Below are 27,958 nucleotides of genomic sequence, written 5' to 3'. Positions count from 1 at the left end.
ACTTGTTATTTCATTATCTCTGTGTTGTTTTTCCTATGTTTCTATATTAACATCAATCTTTCACTAGGAGGAGAGAGCACCAAAGCAAACCAATCTCTCTCTGGAAAACAGACAATCGTGTCTTCTGGTGGGACTTTTGAACTGGGATTCTTCAAACCAGGTACTTCTTCTAGTTATTATATTGGAATTTGGTACGAAAATATTAGTCCAATGACCATAGTTTGGGTAGCAAATAGGGAGACACCCATTTCAGACATGAACTCTACATTACTAAAGATTTTAGATGAGAATTTGGTGCTTATGGTTGAGTCCCAGGTTTCAATTTGGTCCACAAATGTAAATTTGACAACCTCAAATTCTGTAGTGGCAACTCTAGATGATAATGGAAATTTAGTTTTGAGAGATGAGTCAGAACCTAGGACAAGTGAAGCACTATGGCAAAGTTTTGATAATCCAACAGATACGTTGTTGCCCAGTAGCAAGATTACCTACGACAAACACACAAAAAAAAAAGAGAAAATCCTCACTTCATGGAAAAATTCCGAGGATCCTGCGACTGGGCTTTTCTCCAATGAATTAGATCCAAATGGGAGACAATGTATTATAAGATGGAATAGGACTAAATGGTTCTGGACTAGTGGAGCTTGGAATGGGTATTTTTTCAGTTCAATCCCCAGAATGAGTCTGGACAATTTTTTTAATCATAGTTATGTTGACAACGTTAACAAGAGTTACTACACATATTCTCTTAATAACCGTTTCATTAAATCTCGATATGTGATGGATGTTACCGGGCAAATTAAGCTGACATTGTGGTATAAAGAGAAGTGGAATTTGTTATGGTTTCAACCTATGCAGCAATGTGATGTGTATGCTTATTGTGGGGCATTTGGTACCTGCAATCAGAATTCATCGAACTTCTGTTATTGTTTGCCCGGATTTAAGCAAAGGTCGGAAAATGATTGGAGTTTGAAGGATTATTCAGGTGGCAGTGTGAGAGAGATCATTTTGAACTGTACAAATGACAGAAAAGACAAGTTTCTAGCGAATAACCTTGTTATGTTACCTTCAAATTCACAAAGAGTGATGGCAGGGAGTGCTGGAGAGTGTGAATCTATCTGCTTGAGTAATTGCTCTTGTACAGCTTACTCTTACGAAGACAATGCATGCTTGGTTTGGAAAGGTGAACTAATGGATTTAAAACTACCCACAGAAAATAATGGCAGTAAAAGAACGATCAACATTAGACTTTCTGCCTCTGCATCTCAGTTTTCAAAAAATAAAAGAAGCAAATTACTTGTAATCGGTTCTGTTGCTGTTGTTTTGCCACTGTCGTGATATGCATATGTCACAAGCATAAATCTGGGACTACGAAAGCGGTTGATGGATCATCGTTGGCATTAAGGTACAAGGACGTGTTGCAAATTGAAACAAAAAAATTCTCCAGATAATTTAAAGGGTGACAACTAGAGTGGTATCAGTGTTCCTTTCTTCAGTTGGGAAAGTATAATAGCTGCTACCAAGAATTTCTCAGACATACATAAACTTGGACGTGGGGGCTTTGGTCCTGTTTACAAGGTTTAACTATTGTTCTCTCCATAATTGTTGTTACAACAAAGTTTCTTCTTCCTTATGTATTGATTCTAGCTCACAACTCTTGCAGGGAATGTTTCCTGGAGGGCAAGAAATTGCAGTGAAAAGGTTGTCAAGCTGTTCTTTGCAAGGCATTAACGTATTTCAAAATGAGTTTGTATTGATTACAAAGCTTCAACACTGAAACCTCGTTCACCGTTTGGGCTACTGTATGAAGGAGAATGAAAATACTAGATAAAAAATTATGCACGTTACTACACTGGAAGAAGCGGTTTGACATCATCTTGGGTATAGCAATAGGGGTTCTTTATCTTCATCAAGATATAAGGTTGAGGATAATTCATAGAGATTTGAAAACAAGCAACATTCTGTTAGATGAAGAGATGAACCCCAAAATTTCAGACTTCGGTTTGGAATAATTGTTGAGGGCAAAGGTACAGAGGCAAGCACCAATAAAGTCACAGAAACCTAGTAAGTGTCAACTAAAATGATATAACTAAACCGAGACTACTGAAAGCACAAAAAACTGAAACATTTCATATCTTATCCGATTGTAATGATCTTGTACGTACAATCTCCAGATTTTGGCCTAGATCAACATTTCTGTTGTTGGCTCCTCTGTGACATGTGCAATGATATCAACAATGACAAATTTCTACTAAGCTATGCATATGCATTATGTATATATACCTGATATACACATGATATTATGTCATTTATATAGACTAACTTCTAGTTACTTGATCAAGTGGTTATATGTCTTCGGAGTATGCATCGGATGGACTATTCTCTATAAAGTCAGATGTATTTAGTTTTGGAGTTGTTGTACTCGAGATAGTCACTGGAAAGAGAAACACGGGATTTTACCAGTCCTCAGAAGATTTGAATCTCTTGGGTTATGTAAGTAGATAAATTTCTCCATTTATATGCAACATTTTAGCCAATTCATAGTCTAGAATATTTTGAAGCTATTCCTGCAGGTATGGAGATTGTGGAGTAAAACAAGGTATTCGATTCGGTGGACCCAATACTGCTTGAATCTTGTGAGAAATCTGAAGTTATGAAATGCATTAGTGTTGGGCTTTTGTGTGTGGAAGAAGATCCCAATGATCGCCCCACTGTGTCAGATGTAGTCCTAATGCTCAGTGGCGAAACTATAGTTGTTCCAGTTCCCAAGAAACCAGCTTTTGTAATGAGATATCTTGTTTTCAGCATATCATCCTCATCCTCAAATAAACCGGATTCAATTTCCAATGAATTGACAATGTCTGATCCACAAGGGAGATGAGGAATTTGCTTATTTCCTTGCATTAGTATTGTTTGTTTGTATGTTCAACCAAAATTTGCACCAATTAGTTCCTTAATATTTTCAAGAAATTGGTGTATGTAGAACTATGCCGAGGAAGATAACAATCTCTTGTACACTCACTTTTACACCTCTTTTATGTTATTTTATTTTTGGGATATTGGTAATAAAAAACTAACCATTCATATACAAAAAGTCTATTATTAATGAATTAAAAAACTGCGTATATGAAAACAAACAGTTATGTAATGCCATTGCTAGAAACAATAGATTATGTTGTTCCACTGAATTTTAATTTTCCAACTACTGAATACTTGTACCGTCATCCACAGTGGTTATATCAGATATTGAATAGGATATTGATGGATCCATAGTCTTGTCCATGCTTCTACGGTGAAAATCCTACAGATATTGTTTCACTAGACATTTGGTTCAAGGTTGGCTAGTTGCAACAAGATTGCACGCTTTTAGAATTTGACTCAAATTAAATTATTCTTTTTTGCTGTGAGAAAAAGAAACCGTGAAGAGGAAAACTTTATTGCACTTAGTGTGTAGTACTTGTATTCTCTCTCGGATAGGCCAGCCCAAATTTTTACAAGTTCACTGCAAATGCTATGAGCTATTTGAGAAAGAGATTTGTTAATTTTAGATTCAGGCTTCTCGATTTTACTCTACTACACTATTCGTATGTACTTCGTTTGTCATCACGTCACTAATTTTTTATATATTTAAAGAATTACTATTGATAATAGTTACTATTTATTGAATTGTTGTTGCCTTATGCTTTATTTATATATAAATTTAAGCAAATTGATTATTATTACTATTATTTTAATACATCTTTAACAAAAATCCAAGATTCGCCTTGACTAGAGTTATATATTTGGCAGGTGGAGGAGGACTTTTTTGAAGTTTTTTGTTAGATAAGTTAAAAAACTTTCTGTCTTCTTTGTACGACGTGGACATGATCGTCCCTTTGCTGACACGCAAGTGGCCTACATTGCACCACCCGAAGACCTAATGCAAAGCAAGACAATTATAATTTTCATGCAAGGGTGGAGGATCTAGTGAATGAAGATTAAGAAACTTAGCCTTGTTTTTCTGTGATTTGAGACCATTGGGGGGGGGGGGCGGGGATGGTATCTGCTCATGTTTCTTGCACGGAAGACGGAAGGCGAGCCGCCTTCCGTTGTTGAAGCAATGGCACTCCATGCTGATCTGATGTTCGCCCAAAGACACGGTTTCATGTTGGCGGTAGCTTAGTAGTTTTGGGCCTTTTGGCTACATTGCATACTGAATTTTAGGTTGATTGTACAGCACTTTGTTGTGGCGACATTGATTAAAGGAATATTATTTTGCTCAAAATGTATTGATTCACAACATAATTTGACATTCTCCAAGCAAGTTGACTATATCACTACCTATGACCTATGTATTCATAAGTCCAACTTGCATTATGTCTTTCTACCCTAAAGGAACCTTCATGGTGTAATCATTTGACTAGTAGAACGGGAAAAGTACAAGTGCATGGCCTTTCTTCCATAAATAGCATGAGCTTGACAAAAAACACTTCTTGTTTCATACTCTCTCTCTCACATCTTCTGCAGCTATGATCCCGAAGATCACTTGTTGTTTTATTCTCTATGTTTTGTTTTTCCTATGTTTCTCTATAAACATCGATCATTCCCAAGGAGCTGACAGCATTACAGCAAATCAGCCTCTCTCTCGAAGCCAGACAATTACCTCTTCTGGTAACATCTTTGAACTAGGATTCTTCACACGAGGTCCTTCTTCCAGTTATTATATTGGAATTTGGTACAAAAATGTTTCTCCAATGCAAATAGGGAGACATCCATTTCAGATGTGAATTTTGCAGAATTCAAGATTTAGGATGGGAATTAGATGCTTTTGGAAGAGTCCCAGGTTTCAATTTGGTCCACATATGTAAACTTGACAACCTCAAATTCTTTAGTGGCAACTCTAGGTGATAATGGAAATTTAGTTTTGAGAGACGAGTCAGAACCTGGGAAAGTGAAGGATTTTGGCAAAGTTTTGATAATCCAACAGATACGTTGTTGCCTGGTAGCAGCCTTGCCTATGATAAACGTACAAAAACAAGGAAAGTTCACACTTCTTGGAAAAAACTCTGAGGAACCTGCACCCGGGCTTTTCTCTTTTGAATTAGATCCAAATGGGAGTCGGATTATTATAAGATGGAATTGGACTGATAGATATTGCACTAGTCAGAAGCGGATCTAGACTTTTTGAGTTTTGGGATAAAAAATTAATGTGTAATTTTTAAAACAATATAATATCAATGAAAATAAGTTAATACACATTTTGATATTTTGAAAATGTCTTATAATAATTATTATTATCTATATTGTAAATGAATTTTGTTATTTGTATAGTTTTGTTTACATTTTATTTATAGATGTTGATCTAAAGGCGACTAAATCAAATTGGATGTAGGAAGGAAATGAATTGAAATAAAATTCACATTCAATCTAGGAAGTAAATGAAAATTAAGTTTAATGTAAAAGTAATTTGAAAGTAACATTTAATCCATAACGATTTTAAAATTTTTGAAGTCATTTTTCATTTAAAATTCCATAATAAATGATGTAAATTATATTGAAAATTTTATTGTGCAAAAATAATATACGTTTATGAAATATTTGAATTTTTTTTTTAGTACATATGTTTGACGATTATTTAACTATTTTCAATATCCGTTTGGATCATTTGATATGATTACGATGTAGTTCTCGAAATGAGGTTTCAGATTACGCAAGTGATTTGTGGATTTAGGTAGTATACGAATTGACAAATTTTAAAAATTATCATTTCGAAATACTAATTTCGAATGGCCTAATTTGATGTGCCATAACTTTTGCTACGATTGATCATTTCGCACACTATTAAGAAGCAAAAAATTAGGCTATGAGTACTTCGAAATGATATTAAGAATACAATGTTTATACTTCATTTGGCATGTGTTAAAGTAGGTCATAAATGGGTTAAAACAAGTATTTTTACAAAAAAATGAAAATAAAATAATAATAATAATAATAATAAAATTGTGAAGTCATTTTACCCTGCATGACCCAAGGTGGGTCCGCCTCTGGGACCACTGGAGCTTGGAATGGGCTCTTTTTCAGTTTAATCCCTGAGATGAGGCTGAACAATATGTATAATCATATTTATGCTAACAAAGTTCATGAGAGTTTCTACACATATTCTCTTTATAATCCTTCCATTAAATCTCGATATGTGATGAATTTTTTCGTGCAAATTTAGCAGACATCGTGGAATGCGAAGGAGTGGAATTTGTTTTGGTTTCAACCTAGTCAGCAAAGTGATGTGTATGCTTATTGTGGGGGCATTTGGTTCCTACAATCAGGATTCATTACATTTTTGTTATGGATAAAGATACTTGGATAGGGCGATGTCTAAATAGGGCGCCTAATTGGCACTCCCTATTGGAGGGGAGACGGACAGGCCTGTCCATCCACCATAATTCGTTTGTTATTGTTTGCTCGGATTTAAGCAAAGGTAAGAGAATGATTTTGTAATAATTTGCAGCATACATAATCATAAATTTCGAGTTAAGATGTTTACTTGACATGATGAATTTCAATATCTTTTAAATGATTTGACACGACCCGTCCCGAATCACCGTAATGGACCCAGAACATGACGTGCGCCGATGATAGATGCTGACTAGATGTCAAATCTATCACCAAGGCCGACTATGAGTTACTTCAAAATATGCGCCAAAATCAAATGAAATGTAAAATATAATGAGATGGGCCCAAAATATTTACTTCGTGCTTCATCGATATGAGTTATAATATTGAACATATCGTGTGGCTCTCATTCCAAAATCATTAGGCTCTTTCAGCTAAAAAGAATTAATTGCTATCTGTAGGAAAAATCATGGGAAAATATATGAGTTGATAGCTCAGTGAGTGGAGAAACTCGAAAATAATTATACTTTTTCAATTTGACATTTCTATCGAAAATTGAGTTCATATCATTTAATAACTCACAAGATAACATCATGTAATTATAACCAAAAGTGAAATATTCACATAAGGTCGTAAAATATCATCTCAAAATCATGATATAAACTTCAGCTGATAACTATGCTATAATCTCATCACATCAAATGTGCTGAAAAATCCACCAAAAATGTACCCTCTGACTGAAATATATAATCCGCCCCTCGGGCTAAGAACTTTCGCCACGAGCCGTTGGCCCCTTTGTGAACGAAAGTCGATTTCAAAGACCTTTCATAATCAATTCTAGAATACGGTCAATGGCCCTCAGTGAAGTATATGTACACGATCGAGACCCCTTCATCCCCGGTCCAAGACCCCTCAGTGTAGTATAGAACACGGCCAAGGCCCCTCAGTGAACTAGAAGACATATATAATCATGGGTACTTTTCTGGTTGATCTCAAAATCATATCTCATATCCCATTTCACAATGTACCGTATCCAATCTTTAAAATCTACATGTATCATAATAAAAGATATTTCCATAATAACTATATAATTCGAACACATACTTTAACAATATACTGAATTTATAAATACTTTAAAAATATTTATATTTTTCTACTCACAGTACTTTGTTCGAAAAATTAACTCGTTGGTAAACTGTCCCGATGTCAATATCGCCGCCTGAAATATGATATAATTTTTAAATCAACAATTAATCATTTCACATTTGGGCGATTTCTACTATCACTTTAATAACTAAAACTAGTTTTTCTTTCATTTTACTCAATTTCATAGTTTATTACACTTAACCCCTTCAATAAAATTGAATTTAATCTAATAATCTAACAACTATAAAATCAAATATAACTTGATAATAAGTAACTTTTTACTTACCTTTCAAAATTGAGGAATTCACGACTAATAATGTAGACCACTTAATTCCTAACACGTTGGCAAAAATTTTCTATTTTTTTTCTTCTTTCCCTTTTTTTTCCTCTCTTTTTCTCTTTCTCTCTCCCCGCACCTTTTTTTTCACTGTGTATGTGTTTTAATGTGGATAATGGATTTTTATTTGTTTTGTAATGGATTTGGATTGGATTGATATCGATCCAATCCTCCCCCGCCTCAATCTTTTTTTTTTAATGACATCTTTGACTTTTTTTTTTTTTTTTGTTTCTTTTTTGTATTTTTTTATTAAAGTATTACAAAACTCACTCTTTTAAAAGAATTTCGTCCTTGAAATTCAATTGATTAAGTACAAAAAGCTCAGGATTTTGGGAATACATGTGCTCTTCACTTTCCATAGTGCCTCTTCTATTGAATGATTTCTCCAACGAACTTTTAGTCCCAAAATTTAATCCTTCCCATCATAGTTTTAATAACTTCCAAAGAACCAATATATGGTATTCTCATCTTTTCCTTTTTTCCAAATCTTAGGAAAACTCAATTATTATTTTGATTTTATTTTTTTCGAATTGAGGTTCAAGATACTACTTTTCATTTTCTCCAAATCTTCACCTTACGTCCTAATTTAAACTATTCTCTAATCACATTCTTTCTCTGTAATGTTAACATGCTAAAACCAAATAACATTCTTTCATCAATTTCTTCACAATAATTATGTCATTGGAATATTTCAATATCATATAGAACCTTAATTATCGTCACTTGTGTCTAGTTCTTGTGTGTCAATTCCATGAAAAATAATAATTATCCAAGTCCCCTTTAATCAACCAACCATAGTTGATAGTCTCTCTTTTGAACTTGTCTTCATAGTGTCTCACATTCTATTTTGCACAAGGTAACTTAGGTATATAACTCCTTACAACTAAGCCGAAGGTAGATAGTCCAATTCCACCATGTCATTAACAATCTTGTCTAAATGAAATTTTATAAATCTATCCCATGAACTGACCATATCACTTGAAAAGAATCTTGTAACATTTATCAATCTATCAACAATGATTTAAATACCATTTTGTCTCCATTCTGTGTACTTGGAACCTCAAACGAAAACTATTTGAGGATAATTACCTCAATTCTAAACTGACAATATCTCCAAAAATTCAACTGTTCATGAATTTTCAAAAATTCTAGATAGCCCCAACAAAATAATTGAGATAAATCAATATGGTGTTCGTTTCGTTAATTCTATATCAACCAATGATAAATATACAATGATAATATATAAGCAATTTCCATTTCCACAATTTTGAATAAAATATACTTTAAATTGATAATAGATAAGTATCGATGTTTCTCGCAATGTTATAACATCAAATTCCTAAATTCAACCTTAATATACCCAATTATGAATCGTGTTTTAATCAAACACCTTCAACAATCTACAATATAAAACATAATTCATCATTTTACTTTAGGACACTTTCTAAACCTCAACATAATCCATTATCACGATTCAAACCTTCATCAACTTTAGATACAAGAGCAAATGTTTCCTCAAAATATAATTTAATAGCAACACTTTTACATTCTTAAATCCACATAATTTTGATGCTCTTTCTTTCTATGAAGGGACAATTATAACATTTAAACCATGACAATTTCATACTCTTATTCCATAACGAGGCTACTAGTCTATCACCAATGCATAAGCTTTCTTATATATCGCACAAAACCTTCAATTAAGATTATAGCCTAAAGATACCATTCAACAATTGAATAAAATTTAAATTTGATGATTGCCTTAGACATTAAACTATCCAAATATCATCCATTTATTCTATAACGTATAGATCTCGAGAAGAATGGAATACTTTATCCGCGAAATCCAAAAATACAATCGAAAATAACCCAATTATTTCATCACATTATTTTGCTATAGAACAACCATAGCATTCATGTACATGCTATTCACCATATCATCTTATGGTTATGTAACGTTATCATTTATCGTTATATCGTAGACCTAAAACATTTAATTATATCAATTTTCCTTAAAATCATAAAAGAATAACCTCCCACACATCAATGTACCACCAAAATTGGACATGTTAATTTTCCAATGTCAATAAATTCCAACTTTACCATTCTCTACTCCTTTTTATTTCTCGATTCACATAAACATACCTAAATGTACATATCCATTTAATTCTATTTTTAAAGCAACAAATCGCCGCATAATAGGTAATCATTATGAAATTCATCCCTCTTATTCTCACATTCCTTGTACTCAAACCACAAAGAAATAATCGAAATAATTAGAAGTACCGTTAATTTCCTCGATTCGTAAAATACAAGATAACATATTGTTATCTATCAATCCACAAATAATCATTTTTTCTTCCACAATTTCTTATCATATAGCATAAATGTACACCATTATGATTTCTATTATCATCCCATATAAGTGGCCACAAATCACCACAGTATTTTGATAACACTAATGACCATTTGGCTTCAAGAATAATTAACATTCCTCACTGATTGTCACCAATCACACATCATATCATTTCCTTGTATTTATCGTGCAAGCTATAACTAAAAATTTTCCTATGTACAAATAAAAAAAATCATGTAGTTCTACATATAAATTGATAATTAAGTGGTTGTAACATCTGTGACTTCGAATGCCCCGCAAATCATCACAATCTGTTCAAATCCTAATAGGTTACATACACACATAATTCCAACCCAACAACTAATAACATTTCCATCCATAATATCATTGCAACTGCCATACTTATATACTAGTCTTTCCTGGATTTGTTAAAAATATCTTTCTATCATTTTTAGTTCTATGCATTTGAGTTAGAGAGCCAGTGATTTCTGCCACCACGACATGTAATCATATCCACTGAACATGCATGAACCATAAAAATTTTCGAAACCATGCTCTGATACCATTTTGACACAACCCGTCTCGAATTACCCTAATGGACTTGAAATGTGACGTGCGCCGATGATAGATGCTGACTAGATGTCAAATCTATCACCAAAACTGACTATGAGTTATCTCAAAATATGCGTCAAAATCAAATGACATGCAAAATATAATGAGATGGGCCCAAAATATTTACTTCGTGCTTTATCAATATAAGTTATAATATTTAACATGTCGTATGACTCTCATTCCAAATTCATTAGGCTCTTCCAGCTAAAAAGAATTAATTGCTACCTGTAGGAAAAATTGTGGAAAAATATATGAGTTGATAGCTCAGTGAGTGGAGAAGCTCGAAAATAATTATACTTTTTCAATTTTACATTTCTATCCAAAATTGAGTTCATATCACTTAATAACTCACAAGATAACATCATGCAATTATAACCAAAAGTGAAATACTCACATAAGGTCGTAAAATATCATTTCAATATCATGATATAAACATGAGCTGATAACCATGCTACAATCTCATCACATTAAACGTGCTGAAAAGTTCACAAAAAATGTACCCTTTGACTGAAATATATAATCCACCTCTCGGGCTAAAAACTTTCACTACTGGCCTTCGGCCCCTCCGTGAATGAAAGGTGGTCTCAAAGACCTCCCATAATCAATTCTAGAACATGGTCAAGGCCCCAAAGTGAACTATATGTACATGGTCGAGACCCCTTCATCCCCGATCCAAGACCCCTCATTGTAGTATAGAACACGGCCAAGGCCCCTTAGTGAACTATATGTACATGGTCGAGACCCCTTCATCCCCGGTCCAAGACCCCTCAGTGTAGTATAGAACACGGCCAAGGCCCCTTAGTGAATTAGAAGAAATATATAATCACGGGTACTTTTCTGGTCGATCTCAAAATCATATCTCATATCCCATCTCACAATGTACCGTATACAATCTTTAAAATCCACATGTATCATAATAAAAGATATTTCCATAATAACCATATATTTCGAACACATAATTGCATATAATTGCACATATTTTAACAATATACTTAATTTATAAATACTTTAAAAATATTTATATTTTTCCACTCACAGTACTATATTCGAAAAATTAACTCGTTGGTAAGCTGTCTCGATGTCAATATCGCCGCCTGAAATATGATATAATTTTCAAATCAACAATTAATTATTTTAAGAAATTTCAATAATTAAATAGGCAATGTCCAAACTTAATCATTTCACGTTTGGACGATTTCTACAGTCACTTTAATAACTAAAGCTAGTTTTTCTTTCATCTTACTCAATTTCATATCTTATTACACTTAACCCCTTCAATAAAATTGAATTTAGTCTAACAAACTAACAACTATAAAATCAAACATAACTTGATAATAAGTAACTTTTTACTTATTTTTCAAAATTGAGGAATTCAAGCCTAATAATGTAGACTTTTCTATTTCTCTTTTTCTCTTTCTCTCTCCCTGCACCTTTTTTTTTTCACTGTGTGTACGTGTTTTAATGTGGATAATGGATTTTTATTTGTTTTGTAATGGATTTGGATTGGATTGATGATTTGGATTGGACTAATATCAATCCAATCCTCCATAGCCACAATCTTTTTTTTATGACGTCTTTGACTTTTCTTTTTTGTATTTTTTTTATTAAGGTATTACATGATTAAATCACCTTGTTTTTCAAAATTCAAAATCTACAATTTTTTTTTTTTGCACTCCAATGGTCCCAATCCCGATCACAGTGGAAGAGAATTATTTATGAATTTTCATGCCAAAGTAGTGGTTTTGGGGCCAATCCAATTTTTGTGATATTTTCCATACAAATTTCACCATTTTTCTTTCTATTGTTCTCTCTCTCTCTCTCTCTCTCTCTCTCTCTCTCTAATTTTATACTTAGTCTTGGAGTGAAAGAAACTTTTGAAAAATTATTTTTTTTGAAAAATGTATGGTTAAATTGTAGGGAGCTATTATAGAAAAACATGAAAATAATTTATTTTTAATATTCTTTGGTTAAAAATGACTATAAACAAAAGTAATTATCAAAAAATTACTACTAAATATGCACTTAAGTTTTATACACCCTATTCGTCACTATACACATGCACCCTTCATATATTGAATTTGATAAATATTAGATACGAAAATTACATTTACGGTAGACAAAAATAAATAAAATTAAAATCGTGTTAGATAAGAAGAATATTATGAGTATGTTTCGTAAAAAACAAAATTAGTTTATAAGTTGTGGATTTTATGGGTGGTGTTTGACTGCGAGCATGGATTTGTATGGAAATAAAATAAATTCTTTGACAATTCAATTGCCTAGAACTTATTTGTATAAAAAATATTAATTAAATGTGTTTGATTGATTTAATTTTCAACATAAGAAATATTATATTTTTCAATTTTTTATTGGGAGATAGATAGAAAACGGGGATAGACGAAATGGTGAGAGAGAATTATCTGAAAAATAAAAATCACCCCTCCCTAAAGAAAATGTTTTTCTTGTTTTTGATCACCTGATCAAAATTTGGAAATATTACTCATGAAAAAAATTGTCAATCAAATACCCAAAAAGTAGAAATTTGGATGGAAAAATAACATTTTTCATGAAAAATAAAGTCAATCAAACACATTCTAAGTCAATAGTTGTTATAGGTTTTATGAAACTTAGGGATGAGCATTTAACAGTTCAATCTAAATATTCCAAGAACAAGAAGTATCAATAATATTATAATTTTTTGTCAATGGAATTCAATTTTATGTAATTACTAGAATCGAACCATAATCAAATCTCTTCCGGTTCAGATTAGTTTCTATCATATCAATTTTGAAAGAAAAAAAAATAGTAAGAAAACAATTATTACAAACACGACATGCTCATCTTTTTATGGCATTCATTTATGGTGTGCATCTAAGGCATGCCGTAAAAATAGACTATTTACGGCATGCGATAAATATATGCCATTAAAAATCAATTGGTTAAGGTATTTACGGCATACGTATTGAGCATGTCGTGTTTGTAAAAAAAAAAAAAAAAAAAAGGATTGGCTTTTTATGGCATGCCTTTGTACGCCGTAAATGCCATCTTTTTTTCTCCCTTTTTTTGATTTGTAGAAGGGGAAAAGTATTAGTTAATGAATTTCATTTCCGTAAATAGCATGCGCTTGAAAAAAAAAAAACACTTCTCGTTTCATACTCTCTTTCTCTCCTTGTCCGTGCACACATCTACTGCAAGTTTGATCCCAATGGACACTTGTTTCACTCTCTCTGTGTTGTTTTTCCTATGCTTCTATATTAACATCAATCTTTCCCTAGGAGGTGATAGCATCAGAGCAAACCAATCTCTCTTTGGAAAAGAGAATCATGTCTTTTGGTGGGACTTTTGAACTGGGATTCTACACGAAATATTTTACTTTTGTACAATTATAACTTCACCAACATTAAATGGAGTCGGCCAAACCCTTGAAAAAATGAGAAGGGTTGTTACTTTTTCTTTAAACCACTAGCATAATTTTTTTTTTTTTGGTTTGTAAATTAATGACCAATTAATTTATAACATTCAACAACTTTGGGGGCTAATTTATGAAATTGGCCCCAGCCCCGAAGACCGATGCTGCTCACATTCTTGTGGTCCATTGATTAATGGATATTATGGAATACATATTTGCTCAAAATGTATTGATTCAGAACATAATTTGTCATTCTCAAAGCAGGTTGACTCAACAACCCCAATTCATTTCGGCATGCCCGTGTATCCCTAAGTCCAGCTCGACATAACTCTCTGTTCCCCCTCTTTTTTTTCCTTTCTCTTTTCTCTTTCTCTCTCCGTGAACGTTTTTTTTTCACTGTGTGTATGTGTTTTAATGTGGATAATGGATTTTTATTTGTTTTGTAATGGATTTGGATTGGATTGATATCAATCCAATCCTCCACCGCCTCAATCCTTTTTTTTTTATACGACATCTTTGACTTTTCTTTTTTGTTTCTTTTTTATTAAGGTATTACATGATTAAATTACCTTGTTTTTCAAAATTCAAAATCTACAATTTTTTTTTGCACTCCAATAGTCCCAGTCCCGATCACAGTGGAAGAGAATTATTTATAAGTTTTCACGCCAAAGTAGTGGTTTTGGGGCCATTCCAATTTTTGTGATATTTTCCGTACAAATTTCACCATTTTCCTCTCTCTCTCTCTCTCTCTCTCTCTCTCTCTCTCTCTCTCTCTCTCTCTCTCTCTCTCTCTTTAATTTTATACTTAGTCATGGAGTGAAAGAAACTTTTGAAAAAATATTTTTTTGAAAAATGTATGGTTAAATTGTAGGGAGCTATTATAGAAAAATGTGAAAATAATTTATTTTTAATATTCTGTGGTTAAAAATGACTATAAATAAAATTAATTATCAAAACATTGCTACTAAATATGCACTTAAGTTTTATACACCCTATTCGTCACTATACACATGCACCCTTCATATATTGAATTTGATAAATATTAGATATGAAAATTACATTCACGTTAGACAAAAATAAATAAAATTAAAAATCATGTTAGATAAGAAGAATATTATGAGTATGTTTCGTAAAAAAACAAAATTAGTTTATAAGTTTTGGATTTTATGGGTGGTATTGATTGCGAGCATGGATTTGTATGGAAATAAAATAAATTCTTTGACAATTCAATTGCCTAGAAATTATTTGTATAAAAATATTAATTAAATGTGTTTGTTTGATTTAATTTTCAACATAAGAAATATTATACTTTTCAATTTTTTATTGGTGGATAGATAAAAAGGGGGATAGACGAAATGGAGAGAGAGAATTATCTGAAAAATAAAAATCACCCCACCCTAAATAAAATGTTTTTCTTGTTTTTGATCCCCTGATCAAAAGTTGGAAATATTATTCATGAAAAAAATTGTCAATCAAATACTCAAAAAGTAGAAATCTGGATGAAAAATAAAGTCAATCAAACACATTCTAAGTCAATAGTAGTTATAGGTTTTATGAAACTTAGGGATGAGCGTCTAACGGTTCAATCTAAATATTCCAAGAACTAGAAGTATCAATAATATTATAATTTTTTGTCAATGGAATTCAATTTTATGTAATTACTAGAATCGAACCATAATCGAATCTCTTCCGGTTCAGATTAGTTTCTATCATATCAATTTTGACAGAAAAAAAATCGTAAGAAAACAATTATTACAAACACGACATGCTCAGCTTTTTACGGCATTCATTTATGGTGTGCATCTAAGGCATGCTGTAAAAATACACTATTTACGGCATGCGATAAGTGTATGCCATTAAAAATCAATTGGTTAAGGTATTTATGGCGTACCTACTGAGCATGTCGTGTTTGTAAAAAAAAAAAAAAAAAAAGGATTGGCTTTTTATGGCATGCCTTTGCACGCCATAAATGCCGTCTTTTTTTCTCCCCCCCTTTTTTTCCCTTCTTTTGACTTGTAGAAGCGGAAAAGTATTAGTTAATGACTCTCGTTCCCGTAAATAGCATGTGCTTGAAAAAAAAAAACACTTCTCGTTTCATACTCTCTTTCTCTCCTTGTCCGTACACACATCTATTGCAAGCATGATCCCAATGAACACTTGTTTCATTCTCTCTGTGTTGTTTTTCCTATGCTTCTATATTAACATCAATCTTTCCCTAGGAGGTGATAGCATCAGAGCAAACCAATCTCTCTCTGGAAAAGAGAATCATGTCTTTTGGTGGGACTTTTGAACTGGGATTCTACACGAAATATTTTTTTACTTTTGTACAATTATGACTTCACCAACATTAAATGGAGTCGGCCAAGCGCTTGAAAAAATGAGAAGGGTTGTTACTTCTTCTTTAAACCACTAACATAATTAATGACCAATTAATTTATAACATTCAACAACTTTGGGGGCTAATTTATGAAATTGGCCCCACCCCGAAGACCGACGCTGCTCACATTCTTGTGGTCCATTGATTAATGGAAATTATGGAATACATATTTGCTCAAAATGTATTGATTCACAACATAATTTGTCATTCTCAAAGCAGGTTGACTCAACAACCCCAATTCATTTCGTTCTGCCTGTGTATCCCTAAGTCCAACTCGACATAACTCTCTCCTCCCCACATCTTCGTGGATTAAAAATCATTTGACTCGTAGAAGCGGAAAAGTATTAATACACGACTTTCCTTCTTGTAAAAAGTATGCACTTGAAAAAAAAAACTTCTTGTTTCATACTTTCTTTCTCTCCTTGTCCTACACACTTCTTCTGCAGCTATGATCACAAAGAACACTCGTTGTTTCATTTTCTCCATATTGTTTTTCCTATGTTTCTATATTAACATCAATCTTTCCCTAGGAGGTGACAGCATCAGAGCAAACAAATCTCTCTCTGGAAAACAGACAATCGTGTCTTCTGGTGGGACTTTTGAACTGGGATTCTTCAAACCAGGTACTTTTTCCAGTTATTATATAGGAATTTGGTACAAAAATATTAGTCCAATGACCATAGTTTGGGTAGCAAATAGGGAGACACCCATTTCAGACATGAACTCTGCAGAACTTAAGATATTACATGGGAATTTGGTGCTTATGGATGAGTCCCAGGTTTCAATTTGGTCGACAAATGTAAACTTGACAACCTCAGATTCTGTAGTGGCAGCTCTAGGTGATAATGGAAATTTAGTATTGAGAGATGAGTCAGAACCTAGGACAAGTGAAGGATTTTGGCAAAGTTTTGATAATCCAACAGATACGTTGTTGCCCGGAAGCAAGATTGCCTATAATAAACATACAAAAAAAGAGAAAATCCTCACTTCATGGAAAAATTTCGAGGATCCTGCGACTGGGCTTTTCTCCAATGAATTAGATCCAAATGGGAGACAATGTATTATAAGATGGAATAGGACTGAATGGTTCTGGACTAGTGGAGCTTGGAATGGGCATTTTTTCAGTTCAATCCCCAGAATGAGTCTGGACAGTTTTTTTAATCATAGTTATGTTGACAACGTTAACGAGAGTTACTACACATATTCTCTTAATAACCGTTTCATTATATCTCGATATGTGATGGATGTTTCCGGGCAAATTAATCTGACAGTGTGGTATAAAGAGAAGTGGAATTCATTATGGTTTCAACCTATGCAGCAATGTGATGTGTATGCTTATTGTGGGGCATTTGGCACCTGCAATCAGAATTCATCGAACTTCTGTTATTGTTTGCCCGGATTTAAGCAAAGGTCGGAAAATGATTGGAGTTTGAAGGATTATTCAGGTGGCTGTGAGAGAGAGATCGTTTTGAACTGTAGGAATGACAGAAAAGACAAGTTTCTAGCGAATAACCTTGTTATGTTACCTTCAAATTCACAAAGAGTGATGGCAGGGAGTGCTGGAGAGTGTGAATCTATCTGCTTGAGTAATTGCTCTTGTACAGCTTACTCTTACGAAGACAATGCATGCTTGGTTTGGAAAGGGGAACTAATGGATTTAAAACTACCCACAGAAAATAATGGCAGTAAAAGAACGATCCACATTAGACTTTCCGCCTCTGCATCTCAGTTTTCAAAAAATAAAAGAAGCAAATTACTTGTAATCGGTTCTGTTGCGGGTTCTGTTGTTTTGGTTCTATTGGCCACTGTCGTGATATGCATATGTCACAAGCATAAATCTGGGACTACGAAAGCAGTTGATGGATCATCGTTGGCATTAAGGTACAAGGACGTGTTGCAAATTGAAACGAAAAATTCTCCAGATAATTTAGAGAGAGACAACCAGAGTGGTATCGGTGTTCCTTTCTTCAGTTGGGAAAGTATAATAGCTGCTACCAAGAATTTCTCAGACATACATAAACTTGGACGTGGGGGCTTTGGTCCTGTTTACAAGGTTTAACTATTGTTCTCTCCATAATTGTTTGTTTCAACAAAGTTTGTTCTTCCTTATGTATTGATTCTGGCTCACAACTCTTGCAGGGAATGTTTCCTGGAGGGCAGGAAATTGCAGTGAAAAGGTTGTCAAGTTGTTCTTTGCAAGGCATTAACGAATTTCAAAATGAGATTGTATTGATTGCAAAGCTTCAACACCGAAACCTCGTCCGCCTTTTGGGCTACTGTATGAAGGAGAATGAAAAGATCTTACTCTATGAATACATGCCCAACAAAAGTTTGGATGCCTTTATATTTGGTTAGTTCATGAAAAATGATATGATTTATATTTGCAATTTTCATTTCAACTAATAATAATTTTTTTTGAAAATACTAGATAAAGAATTATGCACGTTACTAAACTGGAAGAAGCGGTTTGACATCATCTTGGGGATAGCAAGAGGGGTTCTTTATCTTCATCAAGATTCAAGGTTGAGGATAATTCATAGAGATTTGAAAACAAGCAACATTCTGTTAGATGAAGAGATGAATCCCAAAATTTCAGACTTCGGTTTGGCAAGAATTGTTGAGGGCAAAGGTATAGAGGCAAGCACCAATAAAGTCACAGGAACCTAGTAAGTGTGAATTAAAACAATATAATTACACCGAGACTACTGAAAGCACGAAAAACTGAAACATTTCATATCTTATTTGATTGTAATGATCTTGTATGTACAATCTCCAGATTTTGGCCTAGATCAGTATTTCTGTTGTTGGCTCCTCTGTGACATGTGCAATGATATCAACAATGACAAATTTCCATTAAACTATGCATATGCATTATGTATATATACCTGATATATACATGATATTATGTCATATATATATACTAACTTCTAGTTACTTGATCAAGTGGTTATATGTCTCCGGAGTATGCATCGGATGGACTATTCTCTATAAAGTCAGATGCATTTAGTTTTGGAGTTGTTGTACTCGAGATAGTCACTGGAAAGAGAAACACTGGATTTTACCAATCCTCAGAAGACTTGAATCTCTTGGGTTATGTAAGTAGATAAATTTCTCCATTTATATGCAATTAGTTAATTCATAGTCTAGAATATTTTGAAGCTATTCCTGCAGGTATGGAGATTGTGGCATGAAAACAAGGTATTCGATTCAGTGGATCCAATACTGCTTGAATCTTGTGAGAAATCTGAAGTTATGAAGTGCATTAATGTTGGGCTTTTGTGTGTGGAAGAAGATCCCAATGATCGCCCCTCTATGTCAGATGTAGTCCTAATGCTAAGTGGCGAAACTATAATTGTTCCAGTTCCCAAGAAACCAGCTTTTGTAATGAGAAAACGTGTTTTCAGCATATCATCCTCATCCTCAAATAAACCGGATTCAATTTCCAATGAATTGACAATGTCTGATCCACAAGGGAGATGAGGAATTTGCTTATTTCCTTGCATTAGTATTGTTTGTTTGTATGTTCAACCAAAATTTGCACCAATTAGTTCCTTAATATTTTCAAGAAATTGGTGTATGTAGAACTATGCCGAGGAAGATAACAATCTCTTGTACACTCACTTTTACACCTCTTTTATGTTATTTTATTTTTGGGATATTGGTAAGAGAAAACTAACCATTCATATACAAAAAAGTCTATTATTAATTAATAAATAAACTGTGTATATGAAAACAAACAGTTATGTAATGCCATTGCTAGAAACTATTGATTATGTTGCTCCGCTGAATTTTAATTTTCCAACTACTGAATACTCGTACCGTCATCCACAGTGGTTACATCAGATATTGAATAGGATATTGATGGATCCATAGTCTTGTCCATGCTTCCGCAGTGAAAATCCTAAAGATATTGTTTCACCAGACATTTGGTTCAAGGTTGGCAAGTTGCAATGAGATTGCACGCTTTTAGAATTTGATCAAATTAAATTATTCTTTTTTGTTGTGAGAAAAGAAACCGTGAAGAGGAAAACTTTATTGCACTAAGCGTGTAGTACTTGTATTCTCTCTCGGATAGGCCAGCCCAAATTTTTACAAGTTTACTGCAAATGCTATGAGCTATTTGAGAAAGAGATTTGTTAATTTTAGATTCAGGCTTCTCGATTTTACTCTACTACACTATTCGTATGTACTTCGTTTGTCATCACGTCACTAATTTTTTATATATTTAAAGAATTACTATTGATAATAGTTAATATTTATTGGGAATTGTTGTTGCCTTATGCTTTATTTATATATAAATTAACCAAATTGATTTTTTTTTCCATACATCTTTAACAAAAATCCAAGATTCGCCTTGACTAGAGTTGTATATTTGGCATGTGGAGGAGGACTTTTTTGAAGTTTTTTGTTAGAAAAGTTAAAAAACTTTCTGTCTTCTATGTACGACGTGGACACGATTGTCCCTTTGCTGACACGCAAGTGGCCTACATTGCACCACCCAAAGACCTAGTGCAAAGTAAGACAATTATAATTTTCATGCAAGGGTGGAGGATCTAGTGAATGAAGATTAAGAAACTTACCCTTGTTTTTCTGTGATTTGAGACCATTGGGGAGGGGACATGTTGGTATCTGCTCATGTTTCTTGCACGGAAGACGGAAGGCGGCTCGCCTTCCTTTGCTGAAGCAATGGCACTCCATGCTGATTTGATGTTCGCCCAAAGACACGGTTTCATGTTGGCGGTAGCTTAGTAGTTTTGGGCCTTTTGGCAACATTTCATACTGAATATTGGGTTGATTGTACAGCACTTTGTTGTGGCGACATTGATTAAAGGAATATTATTTTGCTCAAAATGTATTGATTCACAACATAATTTGACATTCACCAAGCAAGTTGACTATATCACTACCTATGACCTATGTATTCATAAGTCCAACTTGCATTATATCTTTCTACCCTAGAGGAGCCTTCATGGTGTAATCATTTGACTAGTAGAACCGGAAAAGTACAAGTGCATGGCCATTCTTCCATAAATAGCATGAGCTTGACAAAAAAACACTTCTTGTTTCATACTCTCTCCATCACATCTTCTGCAGCTATGATCCCGAAGATCACTTGTTGGTTTATTCTCAATGTTTTGTTTTTCCTATGTTTCTCTATAAACATCGATCATTCCCAAGGAGCTGACAGCATTACAGCAAATCAGCCTCTCTCTGGAAGCCAGACAATTGTCTCTTCTGGTGACATCTTTGATCTAGGATTCTTCACACGAGGTCCTTCTTCCAGTTATTATATTGGAATTTGGTACAAAAATGTTTCTCCAATGCAAATAGGGAGACATCCATTTCAGATGTGAATTCTGCAGAATTCAAGATTTAGGATGGGAATTAGATGCTTTTGGAAGAGTCCCAGGTTTCAATTTGGTCCACAGATGTAAAGTTGACAACCTCAAATTCTTTAGTGGCAACTCTAGGTGATAATGGAAATTTAGTTTTGAGAGACGAGTCGGAACCTGGGAAAGTGAAGGATTTTGGCAAAGTTTTGATAATCCAACAGATACGTTGTTGCCTGGTAGCAGTGTTGCTTATGATAAACGTACAAAAACAAAGAAAGATCACACTTCTTGGAAAAACTCTGAGGAACCTGCACCCGGGCTTTTCTCTTTTGAATTAGATCCAAATGGGAGTCAGATTATTATAAGAGAGACTTGGACTGATAGATATTGCACTAGTCAGGGGTGGATCCAGACTTTTTGAGTTTTGGGATAAAAAATTAATGTGTAATTTTTAAAACAATATAATATCAATGAAAATAAGTTAATACGCATTTTGATATTTTGAAAATGTCTTATAATCATTATTATTATTATTATTATCAATATTGTTAAATGAATTTTGTTACTTGTATAGTTTTGTTTACCATTTTATTTATAGATGTTGATCTAATGGCGAGTAAATCAAATTGGATGTAGGAAGGAAATGAATTGAAATAAAATTCACATTTAATCTAGGAAGTAAATGAAAATTAAGTTTAATGTAAAAGTAATTTGAAAGTAACATTTAATCCGTAACGATTTTAAAATTTTTGAAGTCATTTTTCATTTAAAATTTCATAATAAATGATGTAAATTACATTGAAAATTTTATTGTGCAAAAATAATAAACGTTAATGAAACATTTGAATTTTTTTAAAGAGAAGAAGAGCTAAACACCTCTTTTAGTACATGTATTTGACGATTGTTTAACTATTTTCAATATCCGTTTAGATCATTTGATATGATTACAATGCAATTCTCGAAATGAGATTTCAGATTACGCTGGTGATTTGTGGATTTAGGTAGTATACGAATTGACAAATTTTAAAAATTATCATTTCGAAATACTAATTTTGAACGGCCTAATTTGATGCGCCATACTTTTGCTATGATTGATCATTTTGCATACCATTAAGAAGCGAAAAATTAGGCTATGAGTACTTCGAAATGATATTAAGAATACAATGTTTATACTTCATTTGGCATATGTTAAAGTAGGTCATAAATGGGCTAAAACAAGTATTTTTACAAAAAAAAATAAAATAAAATAATAATAATAATATTGTGAAGTCATTTTACCCTGCATGACCCAAGGTGGGTCCGCCTTTGGGACTACTGGAGCTTGGAATGGGCTCTTTTTCAGTTTAATCTTTGAGATGAGGCTGAACAATATGTATAATCATATTTATGCTGACAAAGTTCATGAGAGTTTCTACACATTCTCTTTATAATCCTTCCATTAAATCTCGATATGTGATGAATTTTTTCATGCAAATTTAGCAGACATCGTGGAATGCGAAGGAGTGGAATTTGTTTTGGTTTCAACCTAGGCAGCAATGTGAAGTGTATGCTTATTGTGGGGGCATTTGGTTCCTACAATCAGGATTCATTACATTTTTGTTATGGATAAAGATACTTGGATAGGGCAATGTTCAAATAGGGCGCCTAATTGGCACTCCCTATTGGAGGGGAGACGGACAGGCCTGTCCATCCACCATAATTCGTTTGTTATTGTTTGCTCGGATTTAAGCAAAGGTAAGAGAATGATTGTGTAATAATTTGCAGCATATATAATCAGAAATTTCGAGTTAAGATGCTTACTTGACATGATGAATTTCAATATCTTTTAAATGATTAAATCACCTTGTTTTTCAAAATTCAAAATCCACAATTTTTTTGGCACTCCAATGGTCCCAATCCCGATCAAAGTGGAAGAGAATTATTTATGAGTTTTCATGCCAAAGTAGTGGTTTTGGGGCCATTCCAATTTTTGTGATATTTTCCATACAAATTTGACCATTTTTCTTTCTATTGCTCTCTCTCTCTCTCTTTAATTTTATACTTAGTCGTGGAGTGAAAGAAACTTTTGAAAAAAATATTTTTTTTGAACAATGTATCGTTAAATTGTAGGGATCTATTATAGAAAAACGTGAAAATAATTTATTTTTAATATTCTGTGGTTTAAAATGACTATAAATAAAAGTAATTATCAAAAAATTACTCTGAAATATGCACTTAAGTTTTATACACCCTATTCGTCACTATACACATGCACCCTTCATATATTGAATTTGATAAATATTAGATACGAAAATTACATTCACGTTAGACAAAAATAAATAAAATTAAAAATCAAGTTAGATAAGAAGAATATTATGAGTATGTTTCGTAAAAAACAAAATTAGCTTATAAGTTGTGGATTTTATGGGTGGTGTTTGATTGCGAGCATGGATTTGTATGGAAATAAAATAATTTCTTTGACAATTCAATTGCCTAGAAATTATTTGTATAAAAAATATTAATTAAATGTGTTTAATTGATTTAATTTTCAACATAAGAAATATTATACTTTTCAATTTTTTATTGGTGGATAGATAGAAAGGGGGGATAGATGAAATGTAGAGAGAGAATTATCTGAAAAATAAAAATCGCCCCTCCCTAAAGAAAATGTTTTTCTTATTTTTGATCACCTGATCAAAAGTTGGAAATATTATTCATGAAAAAAGTTGTCAATCAAATACTCAAAAAGTAGAAATTTGGATGGAAAAATAACAGTTTTCATGAAAAATAAAGTCAATCAAATACATTCTACGTCAATAGTAGTTATAGGTTTTATGAAACTTAGGGATGAGCATCTAACGGTTCAATCTAAATATTCCAAGAACTAGAAGTATAAATAATATTATAATTTTTTGTCAATTAAATTAAATTTTATGTAATTACTAGAATCGAACCATAATCGAATCTCTTCCAGTTCAGATTAGTTTCTATCATAAAAATTTTGAAAGAAGAAAAATAGTAAGAAAACAATTATTACAAACACGACATGCTCAGCTTTTTACGGCATTCATTTATGGTGTGCATCTAAGGCATGCCGTAAAAATAGACTATTTACGGCATGCGATAAATGTATGCCATTAAAAATCAATTGGTTAAGGTATTTATGGCGTACCTACTGAGCATGTCATGTTTGTTAAAAAAAAGAAAAAGAAAAAGAAAAAGGGATTGGCTTTTCATGGTATGCCTTTGTACGCCGTAAACGCCGTCTTTTTTTCTCCCTTTTTTTTCCTTCTTTCTTTTCTTTCCTTTCCTTTCCATTCCTATGAAACAAAGTCGATGCTTTTTTCTTCCTGCGATTTCTTCTTACCTTCTCCGACTGTCGTTCTCTCCCATCAAAGAAATTACCACCGTTCAATCGTCCATCTGCCGTTCAATTAGCCATCAGCCATGAGCCCACTAATATACTTGCTTTAATGTTGCCCTAATTGCATTCCAAAATCCCGTGCTCTCCTTCCCTCTTATCTGGCCTTTTTTTCTCCCAAATACCGTTCGGCTTTCTTCAACTCCAGTTGTTGCCATCCATCTATCCGTGCCTTCGCCACTGTGATAAATATATATTGGTGATTTGTGATAAATATATATTGGTGATTTACAGATTTAATAATGTAATTTGTGAATTTGTGATTTGGGCTTTATGATTTGCTATTAGTGATAATTTGTGAGTTACAGATTGGTAATTGTTGGGTTTTTGATACCCAATAAATCCCGGGCTATGATGTTAACGTGGGTTAATATTATTTCATAGGCATAGGCCAATGAATGAAATAAGTCCAACAATCAAGTCCATGAGCTACACCTGGCCCAATTGTATTCCTTATGGATGGCTTGAATCTTGGCCCATTTACCCCTTTAATGGCCCAACTTAAAGCCTAACCCTAGAGTATATATATGAATATAACCCTAGCCTCTTTGTGATGATGATTGTGTGATTTTGAGAGAAGAAACTAATGAATCCCGGCTGCCTCCCTTTTGTGTGAGAAAAAGGTGTCCAGAAGTGTCCAAAACGCTTGAATAACGTGTGCAATTGGTAGTTCTTTCATAGTGTACCTTTGTGGTGTCTTCTCCTAGCCTTTGTGGCTATAAATCATCATCCTTTCTTGTCCTACGTGGGTAAGATTGTATAGCAACCAAAGTGAATCAATTGGTTGTGGTTTGGAGCCGTTTGGATTGGTTGTTGGTAGAGAAAGGTACGTTGGACTGAGCCTGAAAAACCACCGTTTGAAGATCCTTTTGAGAGAGCTTCCGCAACAATTGGTATCAGAGCTTCAAGGTGAAGGTTTTGGCTCGAGAAATCTACCAGAAATCGTCCAAAAAAATCGGTAGAAACGTGGCAGAAATCAGATCGAAAAATTGTCCAGAAAACTGTTAAAAATCAGTCTCTGTTTTGGTGTTTTCTGACCAATCTAGAACGAGTTTGGGGAAACGGAGACCACTGGCGTGACGTGCAGGAGGAGGTGAACCCTGCAAGCCGGCGCGTGTCAGGAGACGGTGGCGCGTGTGGAGGCGCGTGAAGCCCATGCGCAGAGAAGAGAGGCCACGCGTGAGGGTGCGTGAAGCTGAATTTGGAGACGGTCTCTTCAGGCAGTTTGTTCCTTATATTATTTCTGACATTTTTTGTGTTGAAAGTTTTCTGATTCAGGGTACGCAGAAGAATCTGGACAGCGTTGTTCTTCGGGCGTTCGGGACTCGATCGTGATTTTTTGGTTGCTGCAGTTTCTAGAGATTTTAGGATGAATAGTGGTGGTCCTAAAGTGATAAATTCGCAACTCTCATAATTTACGGACTCAGATAGTCCGCTCTGGTATATTGGCTTAACTTATTTTTTAAATTTCAGCATTAGCAGATCATCGTGTGGGGTGATCGTTAGGATTGGGGGTTGTCATTGCTTGGCAACCATTGCTTGTGCTAGAAAATTTAGGAATTATTTGCTCTGTTTGTGAAGTGTTGAGTTTTGATTGCAAGTTGGTAGTTGATTTTGTGCTTTACCTGTCATATAGTCACTGTGTGAGGCTTGTTGCGTGGAAATTCGAACTTTTGTTTACATACCTTCGTGTTGCATTGTTTTTCCTGTTAGAACACCTGGACTTGACCCGTTCGAACATTCCCTTGATCTAAGATCGTGAATCTTACGAAAACCTGGGAATCTAGAACGGTGTATATTGCGGCCGTAGGATAACTTTGTGTGACCTATCTGTGCTTTTGGTTGTTCTAGTTTTTTAAAAATGTCTTTACGCTTTGAAGTTGGAATTTTTAATGGGAAAGGGGATTTTTCAATTTGGCAACAAAAGATGAAGGGTATTTTGGTCCAACAAAAAGTTTCAAAGGCCATAGATGGCAAATTTCCTGCAAATTTAACAGAAGTACAAAAAGAAGAGTATGATGAACTTGCATACACTTCAATTAATTTACACCTATCTGATACTGTTTTGAGAAAAGTAGGAAAACTGGATTCTACAAAACAACTTTGGGAAAAGTTGGAGGACTTATATTTGCTTAAGTCAACTCCTAATAAATTGTACTTGCTTGAATGATTTTTCAGCTTTAAAATGGATCCTTCAAAGGATCTTGATGATAATCTGGATGTCTTTAACAAATTAGTTCAAGACATCGTTAACTGTGATGAAGAGGTATCTGAAACGTATGAGGCTATTATCCTGCTTAATTCCATGCCTGATTCATATAGGAAAGTTAAGAATACAATTAAGTATGGTAGGGATACCTTAACACCCGAGATTGTCATAGACTCACTTAGGAGTAAGGAGATGGAGATTAAGGCTCAAAAAGAGGATAAGAGGAGTGGCGAGTTACATATGATGAGGAGTAGGATGAAGTTTAAGCAAATGAATTTGGGTAGAACTCAAGATGGTAGTGATTCGAGTAGTGACTCGAGTGATGAGGGTAGTAAGAAGAAGGGCAAGGGACGAGACAAGTCTAGTGGTAAAAGGTGTTACAGTTGTGGTAAATCTGGACACTTTATTAG

General features: G+C 33.7%; 3 protein-coding genes and 1 pseudogene across 4 annotated transcripts in view; all 4 read left to right on the top strand.

The window, feature by feature from the left end:
* Nucleotides 1–2,132, top strand: part of LOC111380643 (G-type lectin S-receptor-like serine/threonine-protein kinase At4g03230) — a 78,355-nt gene extending 76,223 nt beyond the window's left edge. Inside the window, exon 3 of the mRNA XM_023004265.1 lies at nt 1,828–2,132. Coding sequence (XP_022860033.1) covers nt 1,828–2,012 — 185 coding nt within the window. The 3' untranslated portion in view covers nt 2,013–2,132. The remainder of the gene's footprint in view (nt 1–1,827) is intronic.
* On the top strand, nt 167–1,780 carry LOC111380647 (G-type lectin S-receptor-like serine/threonine-protein kinase At2g19130). The gene is made up of 2 exons (XM_023004275.1): nt 167–1,578; nt 1,664–1,780. The coding sequence occupies exon 1, from the start codon at nt 211–213 to the stop codon at nt 1,336–1,338; it is 1,128 nt and encodes a 375-aa protein (XP_022860043.1). The 5' UTR covers nt 167–210; the 3' UTR covers nt 1,339–1,578; nt 1,664–1,780.
* Nucleotides 2,133–2,167: 35 nt separating the features above from the next.
* Nucleotides 2,168–3,057, top strand: LOC111380649 (annotated as a pseudogene).
* A 13,762-nt stretch (nt 3,058–16,819) lies between these two features.
* LOC111380644 (G-type lectin S-receptor-like serine/threonine-protein kinase At4g03230) lies at nt 16,820–20,262 on the top strand. Of its 2 annotated transcripts, XM_023004268.1 has the most exons (5): nt 16,820–18,659; nt 18,746–18,956; nt 19,035–19,272; nt 19,551–19,701; nt 19,778–20,262. In XM_023004268.1, exons 1-5 carry the CDS (start codon nt 17,055–17,057, stop codon nt 20,084–20,086), a joined length of 2,514 nt encoding a protein of 837 aa, XP_022860036.1. In that variant the 5' UTR covers nt 16,820–17,054; the 3' UTR covers nt 20,087–20,262. The 2 variants fall into 2 exon arrangements, with proteins under 2 accessions (XP_022860036.1, XP_022860037.1); XM_023004269.1 differs by lacking the exons at nt 16,820–18,659; nt 19,035–19,272 and having other exon boundaries at nt 18,883–18,956.
* The last annotated feature ends 7,696 nt before the right edge of the window (nt 20,263–27,958 follow it).

The sequence above is a fragment of the Olea europaea genome, unplaced genomic scaffold (genome assembly GCF_002742605.1).
Source record: "Olea europaea var. sylvestris unplaced genomic scaffold, O_europaea_v1 scaffold218, whole genome shotgun sequence".
Taxonomy (NCBI): Eukaryota; Viridiplantae; Streptophyta; class Magnoliopsida; order Lamiales; family Oleaceae; genus Olea; species Olea europaea.
Note: the sequence above shows the minus strand (reverse complement) of the source record. Positions and strands in the feature narration are given on the sequence as shown.